The sequence below is a fragment of the Gobius niger genome (genome assembly GCF_951799975.1).
Source record: "Gobius niger genome assembly, contig: SUPER_10_unloc_1, whole genome shotgun sequence".
Classification (NCBI taxonomy): Eukaryota; Metazoa; Chordata; class Actinopteri; order Gobiiformes; family Gobiidae; genus Gobius; species Gobius niger.
Window position 1 is genome coordinate 429,754 of NW_027639332.1, and position 15,351 is coordinate 445,104.

The window sequence follows — 15,351 nt, forward strand, 5'->3', positions numbered from 1 at the left end:
TCAATTTAACTCCGTTTTTCTTGTTTTGCTCAGGTTTTCTGATGATCACATTTCTGACTGAAGTTTTAGCTGTAGTTCTTGTTCACTATTCAATTCAAATTCACTTTATTTATCCGTTAGGAACTTCATTTGCAGGAGAAGTGCCAGTACGGGCCCGATAAAAACAATACATCCACAGACATTCAACAACATACAGCAATAATAAATACATTAAAAGAACAGTATAGTGGGCCTTCGATAGACCAAGGTCCACACAGTCATTTACTACGAACTCTCAATCACTGTTTAGCAACATTTCAACATTAACTTGTTCTTTGAGGTTTCTAAGATCTTTAATTGTAGATTTTTTTTAAATATTGGCTACATATATATTTCTTTTCTTTAAAACATGTTTGTTCCTACTTCACCAATCACAGTCGGCCTGATGTCACAGATTAATTGGGCGTGTCCTTCATGTTATCCTTCACTCATTTATAAACAAAAGTAAATCTGATGAAGGCACTTTACTGTATTATTCTTCCATTGTTCTGTCACTCTTGTTGTGTCCTCAAAACCTTCAACTTGTCTTCTAGATCCAATTCCAATTAAACTCCTTAAAGAAATTACTCCTGAAATCTCAGATACCATATTGAAAATAATTAACTCGTCTTTAGAAAACGGTTATGTGCCAAAGTCCTTTAAATACGCTGTTATCAAACCACTTTTGAAAAAACCTAGTCTTGATCCTGACATTTTAGCCAACTATAGGCCCATATCTAATCTCCCTTTCATCTCAAAAGTCCTTGAAAAAGTAGTGGCTAAGCAGCTTTGCAGTCACCTACGGGACAATAACTTATTTGAAAAATTTCAGTCAGGGTACAGAAGTTATCATAGCACAGAGACCGCCTTAGTCAAAGTTACCAATGACCTGTTATTAGCAGCTGACGCCGGACTAGCTTCAATCCTAGTTTTGTTAGACCTTAGCGCAGCCTTTGACACAATCGATCACAATATTCTCCTGCAGAGGTTAGAATGTGACGTAGGCATCAGGGGAACAGCCCTCTCCTGGTTTAAATCTTATTTATCTGACAGGCAACAATTAATGTAAACCAAAAGTCTTCACCGTGTTCCAAAGTGTGCTATGGGGTGCCACAAGGTTCAGTGCTCGGGCCAATTCTATTTATACTATACATTCTTCCATTAGGTAACATAATCCGAAATTACAATATAAATTTTCACTGTTATGCGGACGACACACAGCTGTATTTATCAATAAAACCAGGTCAGACAGATAAATTAGAAACACTTAGCTCCTGCGTAAAAGCCATAAAGACATGGATGACAGCAAATTACCTCCTTCTTAACCCGGACAAAACCGAGGTTATTATATTAGGCCCTCAAAAACTGAGAGAGTCTTTATCTCAACAGATCATCTCCCTGGATAATATTAGCATATCAACGAGCACAACAGTAAAAAACCTCGGAGTTCTGTTTGACCAAGACCTCTCTTTTAAAACACATATAAACCAGGCTTGTAAAATAGCGTTCTTTCACCTGCGCAACATTACTAAAATACGAAATATCCTAACTAAGAGCGATGCAGAAAAACTTATTCACGCATTTGTCTCTTCAAGGCTGGATTACTGCAACAGCCTGCTGGCAGCGTGCCCTAAAAGCTCCCTGAAAAGTCTTCAATTAGTTCAAAACGCAGCTGCTAGATTGTTAACCCGGACAAAGAGAAGAGAACACATTACACCTGTGCTAAAGTCTCTCCATTGGCTTCCTGTTGAGTTTAGAATAAAATTTAAAATCCTGCTCCTCACATTTAAATCCATAAAGGGTTTAGCTCCGCTTTATCTCCAAGACGCTGTCATTCCATATCAGCCAACCAGAGCTCTCCGCTCTCAAAACTCAGGGCAACTAGTGATTCCTCGAGTCTCCAAAATTACTGTAGGAGGCAGAGCCTTTAGCTACCAAGCTCCGGTTTTATGGAATAAACTCCCAGCCCACGTTAAAGAAGCAGACACAGTCCCTATATTTAAGACTAGGCTCAAAACGTACCTCTTCGAATTAGCTTATAATCAGGTCAGTTTGGTAAAGCACTAACCCACAGCCCGAAGTAAAGCTGCCTCAGGAGAAACACTGCTGTGGGAAGTACGGTCCACTGAGCGCTATCCTCTTCTTCTTACTGCAGACTTTGTTTTATCATGATACAATACTTAATTTATCTGTAGTCTGTTCATCACTATTCACATGGTGTCTCCTGTCCCCCCCCCCTCGGGAGTGCCTGTCTAGATCGAATGGAGGAACCTGGGTGAACGGAGGAACTGGCATTCTGGAATCTGAGGACTGGACAGTCTGTGATCTTGGCCCGTCTGCTGAGGGATCCTTCGGCCCTGGGTCTCTATAGCCTGTCCGTCCATGGGAGTGGATCTCTCCTTCTGTGGTTCTCCCCAAGGTTTCTCTTTTGTCCTGCCGGGTTTTTGAGTTTTTCCTTGCCGTGCTGGAGAGTCTAAGGACGGGGGACGCCCACGCCGCTCATCGCTACCTTTGGACATTATATTTGCCTGGATTCACCTGAACTTTTAATTGTCATATTTATTGCTGTGTTTTATTGCCTTGATGTTTGTTGCAGCCCTTTGAGGCGACTTCTGTTGTGATATTGGGCTATACAAAACCATTAAACTTGAAACTTGAAACTTGTTTTCAGTTTATACCAAAGCTCCCGGTTAGCTGTCCCACACTGGAACATGTCTGACAGGACAGACTGCACATCAGACACAGGTCCATGATGGGCCGATGTCTCACACAACAGTTAGAAAAACCATTACAATGATTATTATTATTCATAAACTCTTCACATGTTCAAAAAAGGAGTTGCTACAATAATATTATTTAATTGATTTTGAATACAAAAATGACCATTTTAGTAGTGTCCCACTTTACCAATTACAAGTGTCCCACTTTACCAACAGCACCTCGAAACAGTTATCATTGGACCAACCTGTGTTTGAGGCAAAAGTATAACTTCTGTGTTAAACATTTGACTTTTTTCCCTCCACTGGTGTAAAACAGAATCTAAAGCTTTTTAAAAATATACAACATTAAAGACTTTGGCATTTAATTCCAAACCAACAATGAGGTGGAAACTGAACTTTCAAAAGGTGTCCCACTTTACCCACATTCACCCCATGGACGACCCTTGTAGGCGTCCTGCAGTAGCACCGTGTGGCCAGCAGGGGTCAGTGCCGAGGCGGAAGTGCCACTCTCACGGCGGGACTAGCTTCACTTTCCACTCTTCTCGGACCCAGAACAAAGTTGGATTCCGTGATGGAAGTCCCGGGCTCGGACAGCGACTGGAGGAGCCCGCAGTTCCGCCAGAAGGTCGTGGCTCAGATGTGAGAAACGGTCCCTTTTTTTAACGGGATTGTGGAGAAATGAGCGGCGTTAGCTCACGAGGCTAGCGCGGCTAACGGCTACATGCTAACTGCGCTAACACCGGGTTAAATCCTGAAACTGAGTGGATATTAGTGCTTTATTACGGCTCATATTCTGCGCAGTCACGAATAAACCGAGCACACGTGACTCCCCCTGATGTTTATCCGGTTTAAGCTGCGTTTTGTCTCCGAAACGCAGAACGAGATCAGCTAAAGCTCTGGTTTTATTGGTTTTATTGTGAACTGAAGGTGATGAAGGCATGTTTAACCTCTTAACCCCCGCCTTAACCGGGCACATTTTCTCCAGTTCAGCTTTACCCAAATCCTGTAGGCCAGTGGAACGCCTCATTTGAAAGCTAAGACCTACAAAACTCATCTAAATGGATCCTTTTCCTCACGTCATCATTTTTTTTGGGGGGGGGGGGGGGTTTCAACTCATTTTTGTAGCTGTTTTGTAGTTTTTTTTTCTTCATTTTTTTTTTTCACTTTTTGTTACATTTTTGGCACTGTAATTTTTTTGTGGTATTTTTGTCACATTTTCATCAATTTTTGTCATTTTTTTGTCACTTTTTTGTCACTTTTTTGTCACTTTTTCATCATTTTTTGTCACTTTTTCATCAATTTTTTATCAATTTTTTTCATTTTTTGTGGTATTTTTTGTCACTTTTTTGTCACTTTTTCATAATTTTTTTATCAATTTTTGTCATTTTTTTGTGGTATTTTTTGTGGTATTTTTTGTCATTTTTTTGTCACTTTTTCATCAATTTTTTATCAATTTTTTTCATTTTTTTGTTATTTTTTTGTCACTTTTTCATCATTTTTTTATCAATTTTTTTTCATTGTTTTGTGGTATTTTTTGTCGCTTTTTTGTCACTTTTTCATCAATTTTTGTCATTTTTTTGGTCATTTTTCGTCACATTTTTCGTCACATATTTTGTCACATTTCCATCATTGTTTTCGTCTCAGTTTTGTTGCTATTTTCTCACCTTTTTTCCAGAAGCTTTTGGATTGGGGTAAAGCCAAACTGGAGAAAATGTGCTCGGTTCAGGTGGGAGTTAAGGGGTTTAACCTCTTAAGCCCGTCAGCTTTACCCAAATCTAAAACCTTCTTGGATAAAAGCGACAGAAATGAGACACATAAAAGCAGAACGTTCAAAATGTGCCGACGACACGTAAACACTGCAGGGGAAATGGGTTTTGTAGATTTGGGTAAAGCTGGAGGCGGGGCTTAAAGATTGAGAAATGACTTTCCTTCTGCTGCTGTGGATCAAACCCTGAGTCACTGATGACGCAGAGTTTCAGGGAAATGAAGAGTCTGTGAATGTGGTTTAGTGTGACGTCATTTCAAACTGAGGGAATGATCAGGACCAGAGCCAGGTTTACACCAGGACACGTGTGTAATAAGCGTGTAATAATGGTGTGTTTGTGTGTAATAAGCGTGTGCTTCTGTTCCAGTGAAGACGCCATGAGGAAAGCAGGAACCGCTCACTCCAAATCCAGCACCGACATGGAGACACACGTCTACGTCAAGGCCAAGTCCCGGGTGAGACTCAGGACTGAACGTGGACTAAAAGTGGGCTAAAACTGGGACTAAATGTGGGCTAAACGTGGACTGAACCTGGGCTAAAACTTGGACTAAACGTGGACTAAATATGGGCTAAACCTGGACTGAACCTGGACTGAACCTGGACTAAAAGTGGGCTAAAACTGGGACTAAATGTGGACTAAATATGGGCTAAACCTGGACTGAACCTGGACTGAACCTGGACTAAAAGTGGGCTAAATGTGGGACTAAAACTGGGACTAAACGTGGACTAAACATGGACTGAACCTGGGACTAAAGCTGGACTAAATGTGGACTAAATGTGGACTAAATGTGGGCTAAACATGGACTGAACCTGGACTAAAAGTGGGCTAAACGTGGGACTAAAAGTGGGACTAAACTGGACTAAAAGTGGGCTAAAACTGGGACTAAACGTGGACTAAATGTGGGCTAAACCTGGACTCAACCAGGACTAAAAGTGGGCTAAACTGGACTAAAAGTGGGCTAAACGTGGGACTAAAAGCTGGACTAAACTGGACTAAAAGTGGGCTAAAACTGGGACTAAACGTGGACTAAATGTGGGCTAAAACTGGGACTAAACGTGGACTAAATGTGGGCTAAACCTGGACTCAACCAGGACTAAAAGTGGGCTAAACTGGACTAAAAGTGGGCTAAAACTGGGACTAAACTGGACTAAAAGTGGGCTAAACTGGACTAAAAGTGGGCTAAACGTGGGACTAAAAGCTGGACTAAACTGGACTAAAAGTGGGCTAAAACTGGGACTAAACTGGACTAAATGTGGGCTAAACCTGGACTCAACCAGGACTAAAAGTGGGCTAAACTGGACTAAAAGTGGGACTAAACTGGACTAAAAGTGGGCTAAACGTGGGACTAAAAGCTGGACTAAACTGGACTAAAAGTGGGCTAAAACTGGGACTAAAAGTGGGACTAAACTGGACTAAAAGTGGGCTAAACGTGGGACTAAAAGCTGGACTAAACTGGACTAAAAGTGGGCTAAAACTGGGACTAAACTGGACTAAAAGTGGGCTAAACGTGGGACTAAAACTGGGACTAAACTGGACTAAAAGTGGGCTAAACGTGGGACTAAAAACTGGACTAAACTGGACTAAAAGTGGGCTAAAACTGGGACTAAACTGGACTAAAAGTGGGCTAAACGTGGGACTAAAAACTGGACTAAACTGGACTAAAAGTGGGCTAAAACTGGGACTAAACTGGACTAAAAGTGGGCTAAACGTGGGACTAAAAACTGGACTAAACTGGACTAAAAGTGGGCTAAACGTGGGACTAAAACTGGGACTAAACTGGACTAAAAGTGGGCTAAACGTGGGACTAAAACTGGGACTAAACTGGACTAAAAGTGGGCTAAAACTGGGACTAAACTGGACTAAAAGTGGGCTAAACGTGGGACTAAAAACTGGACTAAACTGGACTAAAAGTGGGCTAAACGTGGGACTAAAACTGGGACTAAACTGGACTAAAAGTGGGCTAAACGTGGGACTAAAACTGGGACTAAACTGGACTAAAAGTGGGCTAAACGTGGGACTAAAAACTGGACTAAACTGGACTAAAAGTGGGCTAAAACTGGGACTAAACTGGACTAAAAGTGGGCTAAACGTGGGACTAAAAACTGGACTAAACTGGACTAAAAGTGGGCTAAAACTGGGACTAAACTGGACTAAAAGTGGGCTAAACGTGGGACTAAAAACTGGACTAAACTGGACTAAAAGTGGGCTAAACGTGGGACTAAAACTGGGACTAAACTGGACTAAAAGTGGGCTAAACGTGGGACTAAAACTGGGACTAAACTGGACTAAAAGTGGGCTAAAACTGGGACTAAACTGGACTAAAAGTGGGCTAAACGTGGGACTAAAAACTGGACTAAACTGGACTAAAAGTGGGCTAAACGTGGGACTAAAACTGGGACTAAACTGGACTAAAAGTGGGCTAAACGTGGGACTAAAACTGGGACTAAACTGGACTAAAAGTGGGCTAAAACTGGGACTAAACTGGACTAAAAGTGGGCTAAACGTGGGACTAAAAACTGGACTAAACTGGACTAAAAGTGGGCTAAACGTGGGACTAAAACTGGGACTAAACTGGACTAAAAGTGGGCTAAACGTGGGACTAAAACTGGGACTAAACTGGACTAAAAGTGGGCTAAACGTGGGACTAAAAACTGGACTAAACTGGACTAAAAGTGGGCTAAAACTGGGACTAAACGTGGACTAAATGTGGGCTAAACCTGGACTCAACCAGGACTAAAAGTGGGCTAAACTGGACTAAAAGTGGGCTAAACGTGGGACTAAAAGCTGGACTAAACTGGACTAAAACTGGGCTAAAACTGGGACTAAACGTGGACTAAATGTGGGCTAAACCTGGACTGAACCAGGACTAAAAGTGGGCTAAACTGGACTAAAAGTGGGCTAAACGTGGGACTAAAAGTGGGACTAAACTGGACTAAAAGTGGGACTAAACTGGACTAAAAGTGGGCTAAACTGGACTAAAAGTGGGCTAAACGTGGGACTAAAAGTGGGACTAAACTGGGCTAAACATGGACTGAACCTGGGCTAAACGTGGACTGAACCTGGACTAAAACTGGCCTGACCCAGGCCTGACCCTGGACTGACCCAGGCCTGACCCTGGACTGACCCAGGCCTGACCCTGGACTGACCCAGGCCTGACCCTGGACTGACCCAGGCCTGACCCTGGACTGACCCAGGCCTGACCTGCTGAGACCCGGGCTAACCTTGTGTCTCTGCAGGAGGAGTACCTGTCGCTCGTGGCTCGGCTCATCATTCACTTCAGAGACTTCCGTAAGTTCCTCTGACTCTTCATGATGTTTCTTTTCTGAGATGTTTCAGGAAGTGTCTCGCCCTCACGCTGCTTCACTAACTGTACTTTGACATATTCTCATGTCCTCTGTGTGTTGCAGATAAGAAGAACATGGGCGGCGGTCCAGGTGAGTGTGTCCTCCAGGTGGCGCTCTCTCTCTCTCTGCATGAACATGTGACTGACTGTGGAGCTGCTGCTTGTGGATGAGGAGGTCACGGGTTTGTTTCCCTGGTTTATCAGTGCGGCTGCTTTAACCTCTTCACTCCCACCTGAACTGATCCTATTCTACCCAGTTTGGCTTTACCCGAATCTAAAAGCTTCTTGGGGAAAAAGCACCAAAACAGCCACAAAAAATGAGAAGAAAACAAGGATGTAAACGCGACAAAAATGTGACACAAATTCAACAAAAATGTGACAAAAATGTGACAAAAATGTGACAAAAAATGACAAAAATGTGACAAAAATTCAACAAAAATGTGACAAAAATGTGACAAATTCAACAAAAATGTGACAAAAATTCAACAAAAATGTGACAAAAATGTGACAATTTCGACAAAAATGTGACAATTTCGACAAAAATGTGACAAAAATTCAACAAAAATGTGACAAAAATTCAAAAAAAATGTGACAAAAATTCAACAAAAATGTGACAAAAATTCAACAAAAATGTGACAAAATTTCGACAAAAATGTGACAAAAAAATGACAAAAATTCAACAAAAATGTAACAAAAATGTGACAATTTCGACAAAAATGTGACAATTTCGACAAAAATGTGACAAAAATTCAAAAAAAATGTGACAAAAATTCAAAAAAAATGTGACAAAAAAATGACCAAAAAATGACAAAAATGTGACAAAAATTTGACAAAAATGTGACAAAAATTAAAAAAAAATGTGACAAAATTTCGACAAAAATGTGACAAAAAAATGACAAAAATGTGACAAAAAAATGACAATTTCGACAAAAATGTGACAATTTCGACAAAAATGTGACAAAAATTCAAAAAAAATGTGACAAAAATTCAAAAAAAATGTGACAAAAATTCAAAAAAAATGTGACAAAAAAATGACAAAAATGTGACAAAAATTTGACAAAAATGTGACAATTTCGACAAAAATGTGACAAAAATTCAAAAAAAATGTGACAAAAATTCAACAAAAATGTGACAAAAATTCAACAAAAATGTGACAAAAAAATGACAAAAATTTGACAAAAATTTGACAAAAATTTGACAAAAATTTGACAAAAATGTGACAAATTCAACAAAAATGTGACAAAAAAATGACAAAAATGTGACAAAAATGTGACAAAAATTCAACAAAAATTTGACAAAAATGTGACAAATTCAACAAAAATGTGACAAAAATGTGACAAATTCAACAAAAATGTGACAAAAATGTGACAAATTCAACAAAAATGTGACAAAAAAATGACAAAAATTTGACAAAATTGTGACAAAAATTCAACAAAAATGTGACAAAATTGTGACAAAAATTCAACAAAAATGTGACAAAAATTCAACAAAAATGTGACAAAAATTCAACAAAAATGTGACAAAAATGTGACAAAAATTCAACAAAAATGTGACAAAAAAAATGACAAAAATGTGACAAAATTGAAAAAAAGAAAAAAAAAAAACATTAAAAAAGGCAACACAGCAACAACGTGAGGAAAAAGATCAGTTTTGTGGGTCTTAGCTTTCAAATGAGGTGCTACACAGGCCTATATAACGGCCAAAGAGGACAGAATGCATTTGGTTCAGGCGGGGGGTAAGAGGTTAAACCATCTTTATGAGCTTCAGGGGGAAGTGTTTAAGGCGGAGCCGTTAATGGATGATGTGTTCTGGTTTCTATGACCGCGTCACACCAGCGCTTCTCGGGATATTCTGTAGATTAGAGAAGTCTAGAAGATGCATCAATCTGAAGCTTTTTAAAGAGTTTTTAGCCTCAAATGTGACCTGGTTTGGGGCTTTATAAAGTCCTTGAAAAGCCTTAAATGTGACCTGATTTGAGGCCTTATAATGTCCTTGAAAAGCCTTAAATGTGACCTGGTTTTGGGCTTTATAAAGTCCTTGAAAAGCCCTAAATGTGACCTGATTTGAGGCCTTATAATGTCCTTGAAAAGCCTTAAATGTGACCTGATTTGGGGCTTTATAAAGTCCTTGAAAAGCCCTAAATGTGACCTGATTTGAGGCCTTATAATGTCCTTGAAAAGCCTTAAATGTGACCTGATTTGGGGCTTTATAAAGTCCTTGAAAAGCCCTAAATGTGACCTGATTTGAGGCCTTATAATGTCCTTGAAAAGCCTTAAATGTGACCTGATTTGAGGCCTTATAATGTCCTTGAAAAGCCTTAAATGTGACCTGATTTGGGGCTTTATAAAGTCCTTGAAAAGCCTGAAATGTGACCTGTTTTGGGGCTTTATAAAGTCCTTGAAAAGCCTTAAATGTGACCTGATTTGGGGCTTTATAAAGTCCTTGAAAAGCCTGAAATGTGACCTGTTTTGGGGCTTTATAAAGTCCTTGAAAAGCCTTAAATGTGACCTGATTTGGGGCTTTATAAAGTCCTTGAAAAGCCTTAAATGTGACCTGATTTGGGGCTTTATAAAGTCCTTAAAAAGCCTTAAATGTGACCTGATTTTGGGCTTTATAAAGTCCTTGAAAAGCCTGAAATGTGACCTGATTTGGGGCTTTATAAAGTCCTTGAAAAGCCTGAAATGTGACCTGATTTGGGGCTTTATAAAGTCCTTGAAAAGCCTGAAATGCTGCTTGGGCCTGGATTAACCTGGGGCTGAGCATGTGGCTGTGACTGTGTCTTGCAGATCCCATGAATGCGCTGTCTAACCTGGCGGGGGGGTCGCTGGGCCCCCGGGGGGGTCCGGTGGGGCCCGCGGGGATGGGGGCCCTGCAGATGGGCCAGGGGCATGCTCCTAACAGTGAGTGCACACACACACACGCGCACACACACACACACACACACACACACACGTGGTCTCTGACGGGGTGTAATTCCACCTGTGTCCAGTGGGGGGCCCCATGCAGCAGATGCAGATGCAGGTCCCTCAGCCGCAGCAGTTCCAACAGTTCCAGCCGAACGCCAACCTCCAGCAGCAGTTCCAGGTACCTCAACTAAACCTCTGAGCCTGTTCTGCTATAGACGTGCTAAAGCTAAAGGCTAAAGCTAAAGGCTAACCACTCTGCCGCTCTCCTACAGCAGCAGCTCCGGGCCCAGCAGCTGCAGCAGCACCACCCACAGCTGCAGCACCAACAGAACCCCAACCAGAACCAGAACCCGGGTCAGGTCCAGGGGCAAGTGCAGAGCCAGGTGAGAACATCCACACCTCCACCCCCCTGACCCTAGCGTCTTTAACCTAATCCAGGCCCAGGTCTGAAGTCTTAAACCTAAACCAGGCCTGGGTCTAAAGTCTCTAACCTAAACCAGGCCCGGGTCTAAAGTCTTTAACCTAAACCAGGTCTAAAGTCTTAAACCTAAACCAGGCCCAGGTCTAAATCTTTAACCTAAACCAGGCCCAGGTCTAAATCTTTAACCTAAACCAGGCCCAGGTCTGAAGTCTTTCACCTAAACCAGGCCCAGGTCTAAAGTCTTTAGCCTAAACCAAGCCCAGGTCTAAAGTCTTTAACCTAAACCAGGCCCAGGTCTAAAGTCTTTAGCCTAAACCAGGCCCGGGTCTAAGGTCTTTAACCTAAACCAGGCCCAGGTCTAAAGTCTTTAGCCTAAACCAGGCCCGGGTCTAAAGTCTTTAACCTAAACCAGGCCCGGGTCTAAAGTGTTTAACCTAAACCAGGCCCAGGTCTGAAGTCTTTAACCTAAACCAAGCCCAGGTCTAAAGTCTTTAACCTAAACCAGGCCCAGGTCTGAAGTCTTTCACCTAAACCAGGCCCAGGTCTAAAGTCTTTAGCCTAAACCAGGCCCGGGTCTAAAGTCTTTAACCTAAACCAGGCCCAGGTCTGAAGTCTTTCACCTAAACCAGGCCCAGGTCTAAAGTCTTTAGCCTAAACCAAGCCCAGGTCTAAAGTCTTTAACCTAAACCAGGCCCAGGTCTAAAGTCTTTAGCCTAAACCAGGCCCGGGTCTAAAGTCTTTAACCTAAACCAGGCCCAGGTCTAACGTCTTTAGCCTAAACCAGGCCCAGGTCTAAAGTCTTTAACTTAAACCAGGCCCGGGTCTAAAGTCTTTAACCTAAACCAGGCCCAGGTCTAAAGTCTTTAACCTAAACCAGGCCCAGGTCTAAAGTCTTTAACCTAAACCAGGCCCAGGTCTAAAGTCTTTAACCTAAACCAGGCCCAGGTCTAACGTCTTTAGCCTAAACCAGGCCCAGGTCTGAAGTCTTTCACCTAAACCAGGCCCAGGTCTAAAGTCTTTAGCCTAAACCAAGCCCAGGTCTAAAGTCTTTAACCTAAACCAGGCCCAGGTCTAAAGTCTTTAGCCTAAACCAGGCCCGGGTCTAAAGTCTTTAACCTAAACCAGGCCCAGGTCTAACGTCTTTAGCCTAAACCAGGCCCAGGTCTAAAGTCTTTAACTTAAACCAGGCCCGGGTCTAAAGTCTTTAACCTAAACCAGGCCCAGGTCTAAAGTCTTTAACCTAAACCAGGCCCAGGTCTAAAGTCTTTAACCTAAACCAGGCCCAGGTCTAAAGTCTTTAACCTAAACCAGGCCCAGGTCTAAAGTCTTTAACCTAAACCAGGCCCAGGTCTGAAGTCTTTAACATAAACCAGGCCCAGGTCTAAAGTCTGGTCTCCTGGTCTCAGATGCATCAGACTCGCCTCCAGCAGCAGCAGATGGTTCAGCTCCAGCTCCAGCAGCAGCACATGGTCCAACAGCAGCAGCAGCAGCAGCAGCAGCAGCAGCAGCAGCAGAACCTGCCCCCCCACAGCCAGGCGCTCTCCCAGCCCCAGAGCGCCCTGGGCCCCCCCATGCCCCAGACCCTGGGCCCCCAGAGCATGAACTCCAGCCAGCACCAGGTCAACATGAGCCTGAGTCAGCAGCAGCAGCAGCTGAAGATGGCCTTCCAGGTGAGACACGCCCACTCAGGACACGCCCACACACAGGTGTGACACGCCCACTCACAGGTGTGACACGCCCACTCACCGGTGTGACACGCCCACTCACAGGTGTGACATGCCCACTCACAGGTGTGACACGCCCACTCACAGGTGTGACACGCCCACTCACAGGTGTGACACGCCCACTCACAGGTGTGACACGCCCACTTACAGGTGTGACACGCCCACTCACAGGTGTGACACGCCCACTCACAGGTGTGACACGCCCACTCAGGACACGCCCACACACAGGTGAGACAAGCCCACTCACAGGTGTGACACGCCCACACACAGGTGAGACACGCCCACTCACAGGTGTGACACGCCCACTCACAGGTGTGACACGCCCACTCACAGGTGTGACACGCCCACTCACAGGTGTGACACGCCCACTCACAGGTGTGACACGCCCACTTACAGGTGAGACACGCCCACTTACAGGTGTGACACGCCCACTCACAGGTGTGACACGCCCACTCACAGGTGTGACACGCCCACTCACAGGTGTGACACGCCCACTCACAGGTGTGACACGCCCACTCAGGACACGCCCACACACAGGTGAGACACGCCCACTTACAGGTGTGACACGCCCACTCACAGGTGTGACACGCCCACTCAGGACACGCCCACTCACAGGTGAGACACGCCCACACACAGGTGAGACAAGCCCACTCACAGGTGTGACACGCCCACTCAGGACACGCCCACACACAGGTGAGACACGCCCACTCACAGGTGTGACACGCCCACTCACAGGTGTGACACGCCCACTTACAGGTGAGACACGCCCACTTACAGGTGTGACACGCCCACTCACAGGTGTGACACGCCCACTCACAGGTGTGACACGCCCACTCACAGGTGTGACACGCCCACTTACAGGTGAGACACGCCCACTCACAGGTGTGACACGCCCACTCACTGGTGTGACACGCCCACTCACAGGTGTGACACGCCCACTCACAGGTGAGACACGCCCACTTACAGGTGAGACACGCCCACTCACAGGTGAGACACGCCCACTTACAGGTGAGACACGCCCACTCACAGGTGAGACACGCCCACTCACAGGTGAGACACGCCCACTCACAGGTGAGACACGCCCACTTACAGGTGAGACACGCCCACTCACAGGTGAGACACGCCCACTCACAGGTGTGACACGCCCACTCACAGGTGAGACACGCCCACTCACAGGTGTGACACGCCCACTCACAGGTGTGACACGCCCACTTACAGGTGTGACACACCCACTCACAGGTGTGACACGCCCACTCACAGGTGTGACATGCCCACTCACAGGTGTGACACGCCCACTCACAGGTGTGACACGCCCACTCACAGGTGTGACACGCCCACTCACAGGTGTGACACGCCCACTCACAGGTGTGACACGCCCACTCACAGGTGTGACACGCCCACTTACAGGTGTGACACGCCCACTTACAGGTGTGACACACCCACTCACAGGTGTGACACACCCACTCACAGGTGAGACACACCCACTCAGGACACGCCCACTTACAGGTGTGACACACCCACTCACAGGTGTGACACGCCCACTCACAGGTGAGACACGCCCACTCAGGACACACCCACTCACAGGTGAGACACACCCACCCAGGACACGCCCACTCACAGGTGTGACACGCCCACTCACAGGTGTGACACGCCCACTCACAGGTGAGACACGCCCACTCACAGGTGTGACACGCCCACTAACAGGTGTGACACACCCACTCACAGGTGTGACACGCCCACTACGCCCACTTACAGGTGTGACACGCCCACTCACAGGTGTGACACGCCCACTTACCTGTGAGACACGCCCACTTACAGGTGTGACACGCCCACTTACAGGTGTGACACGCCCACTCACAGGTGTGACACGCCCACTTACAGGTGTGACACGCCCACTTACAGGTGTGACACGCCCACTCACAGGTGTGACACGCCCACTTACAGGTGTGACACGCCCACTTACAGGTGTGACACGCCCACTCACAGGTGTGACACGCCCACTTACAGGTGTGACACGCCCACTTACAGGTGTGACACGCCCACTCACAGGTGAGACACGCCCACTCTCAGGTGTGACACGCCCACTCTCAGGTGTGACACGCCCACTCACAGGTGTGACACGCCCACTCTCAGGTGTGACACGCCCACTCACAGGTGTGACACGCCCACTCACACCTCAGTCTAACCCGGTAGTTCAGAGCGGTGTGTGACGAGTACCTCAGTCTGACCCGGTCTCTCTGTTCCAGAACCGAGCCAGTCTCCAGCAGCAGCAGCACCAGGCCCAGCTCAGCTCCGCTCAGGTGAGACGCCTGCTCTGCCACAGGGGGGCGCTCTGCTCTGCCACAGGGGGGCACAGCCTCAGTCTTCCTAACGTGATCTCCTGTGGTCGTGAGAGTTCGGCTGCGGCACCGGTGACTGACTTCCTGTGTAAACTCTGACTTCCTCGTTGTGTT

General features: G+C 45.3%; 1 protein-coding gene across 1 annotated transcript in view; it reads left to right on the plus strand.

Annotated features, from left to right (window-relative positions):
• Nucleotides 1–3,268: 3,268 nt before the first annotated feature.
• Nucleotides 3,269–15,351, plus strand: part of med15 (mediator complex subunit 15) — a 45,651-nt gene continuing 33,568 nt past the window's right edge. The window contains exons 1-9 of the mRNA XM_079582995.1: nt 3,269–3,377; nt 4,871–4,958; nt 7,741–7,792; nt 7,912–7,938; nt 10,634–10,747; nt 10,837–10,931; nt 11,026–11,136; nt 12,581–12,844; nt 15,145–15,198. Coding sequence (XP_079439121.1) covers nt 3,310–3,377; nt 4,871–4,958; nt 7,741–7,792; nt 7,912–7,938; nt 10,634–10,747; nt 10,837–10,931; nt 11,026–11,136; nt 12,581–12,844; nt 15,145–15,198 — 873 coding nt within the window. The 5' untranslated portion in view covers nt 3,269–3,309. The remainder of the gene's footprint in view (nt 3,378–4,870; nt 4,959–7,740; nt 7,793–7,911; nt 7,939–10,633; nt 10,748–10,836; nt 10,932–11,025; nt 11,137–12,580; nt 12,845–15,144; nt 15,199–15,351) is intronic.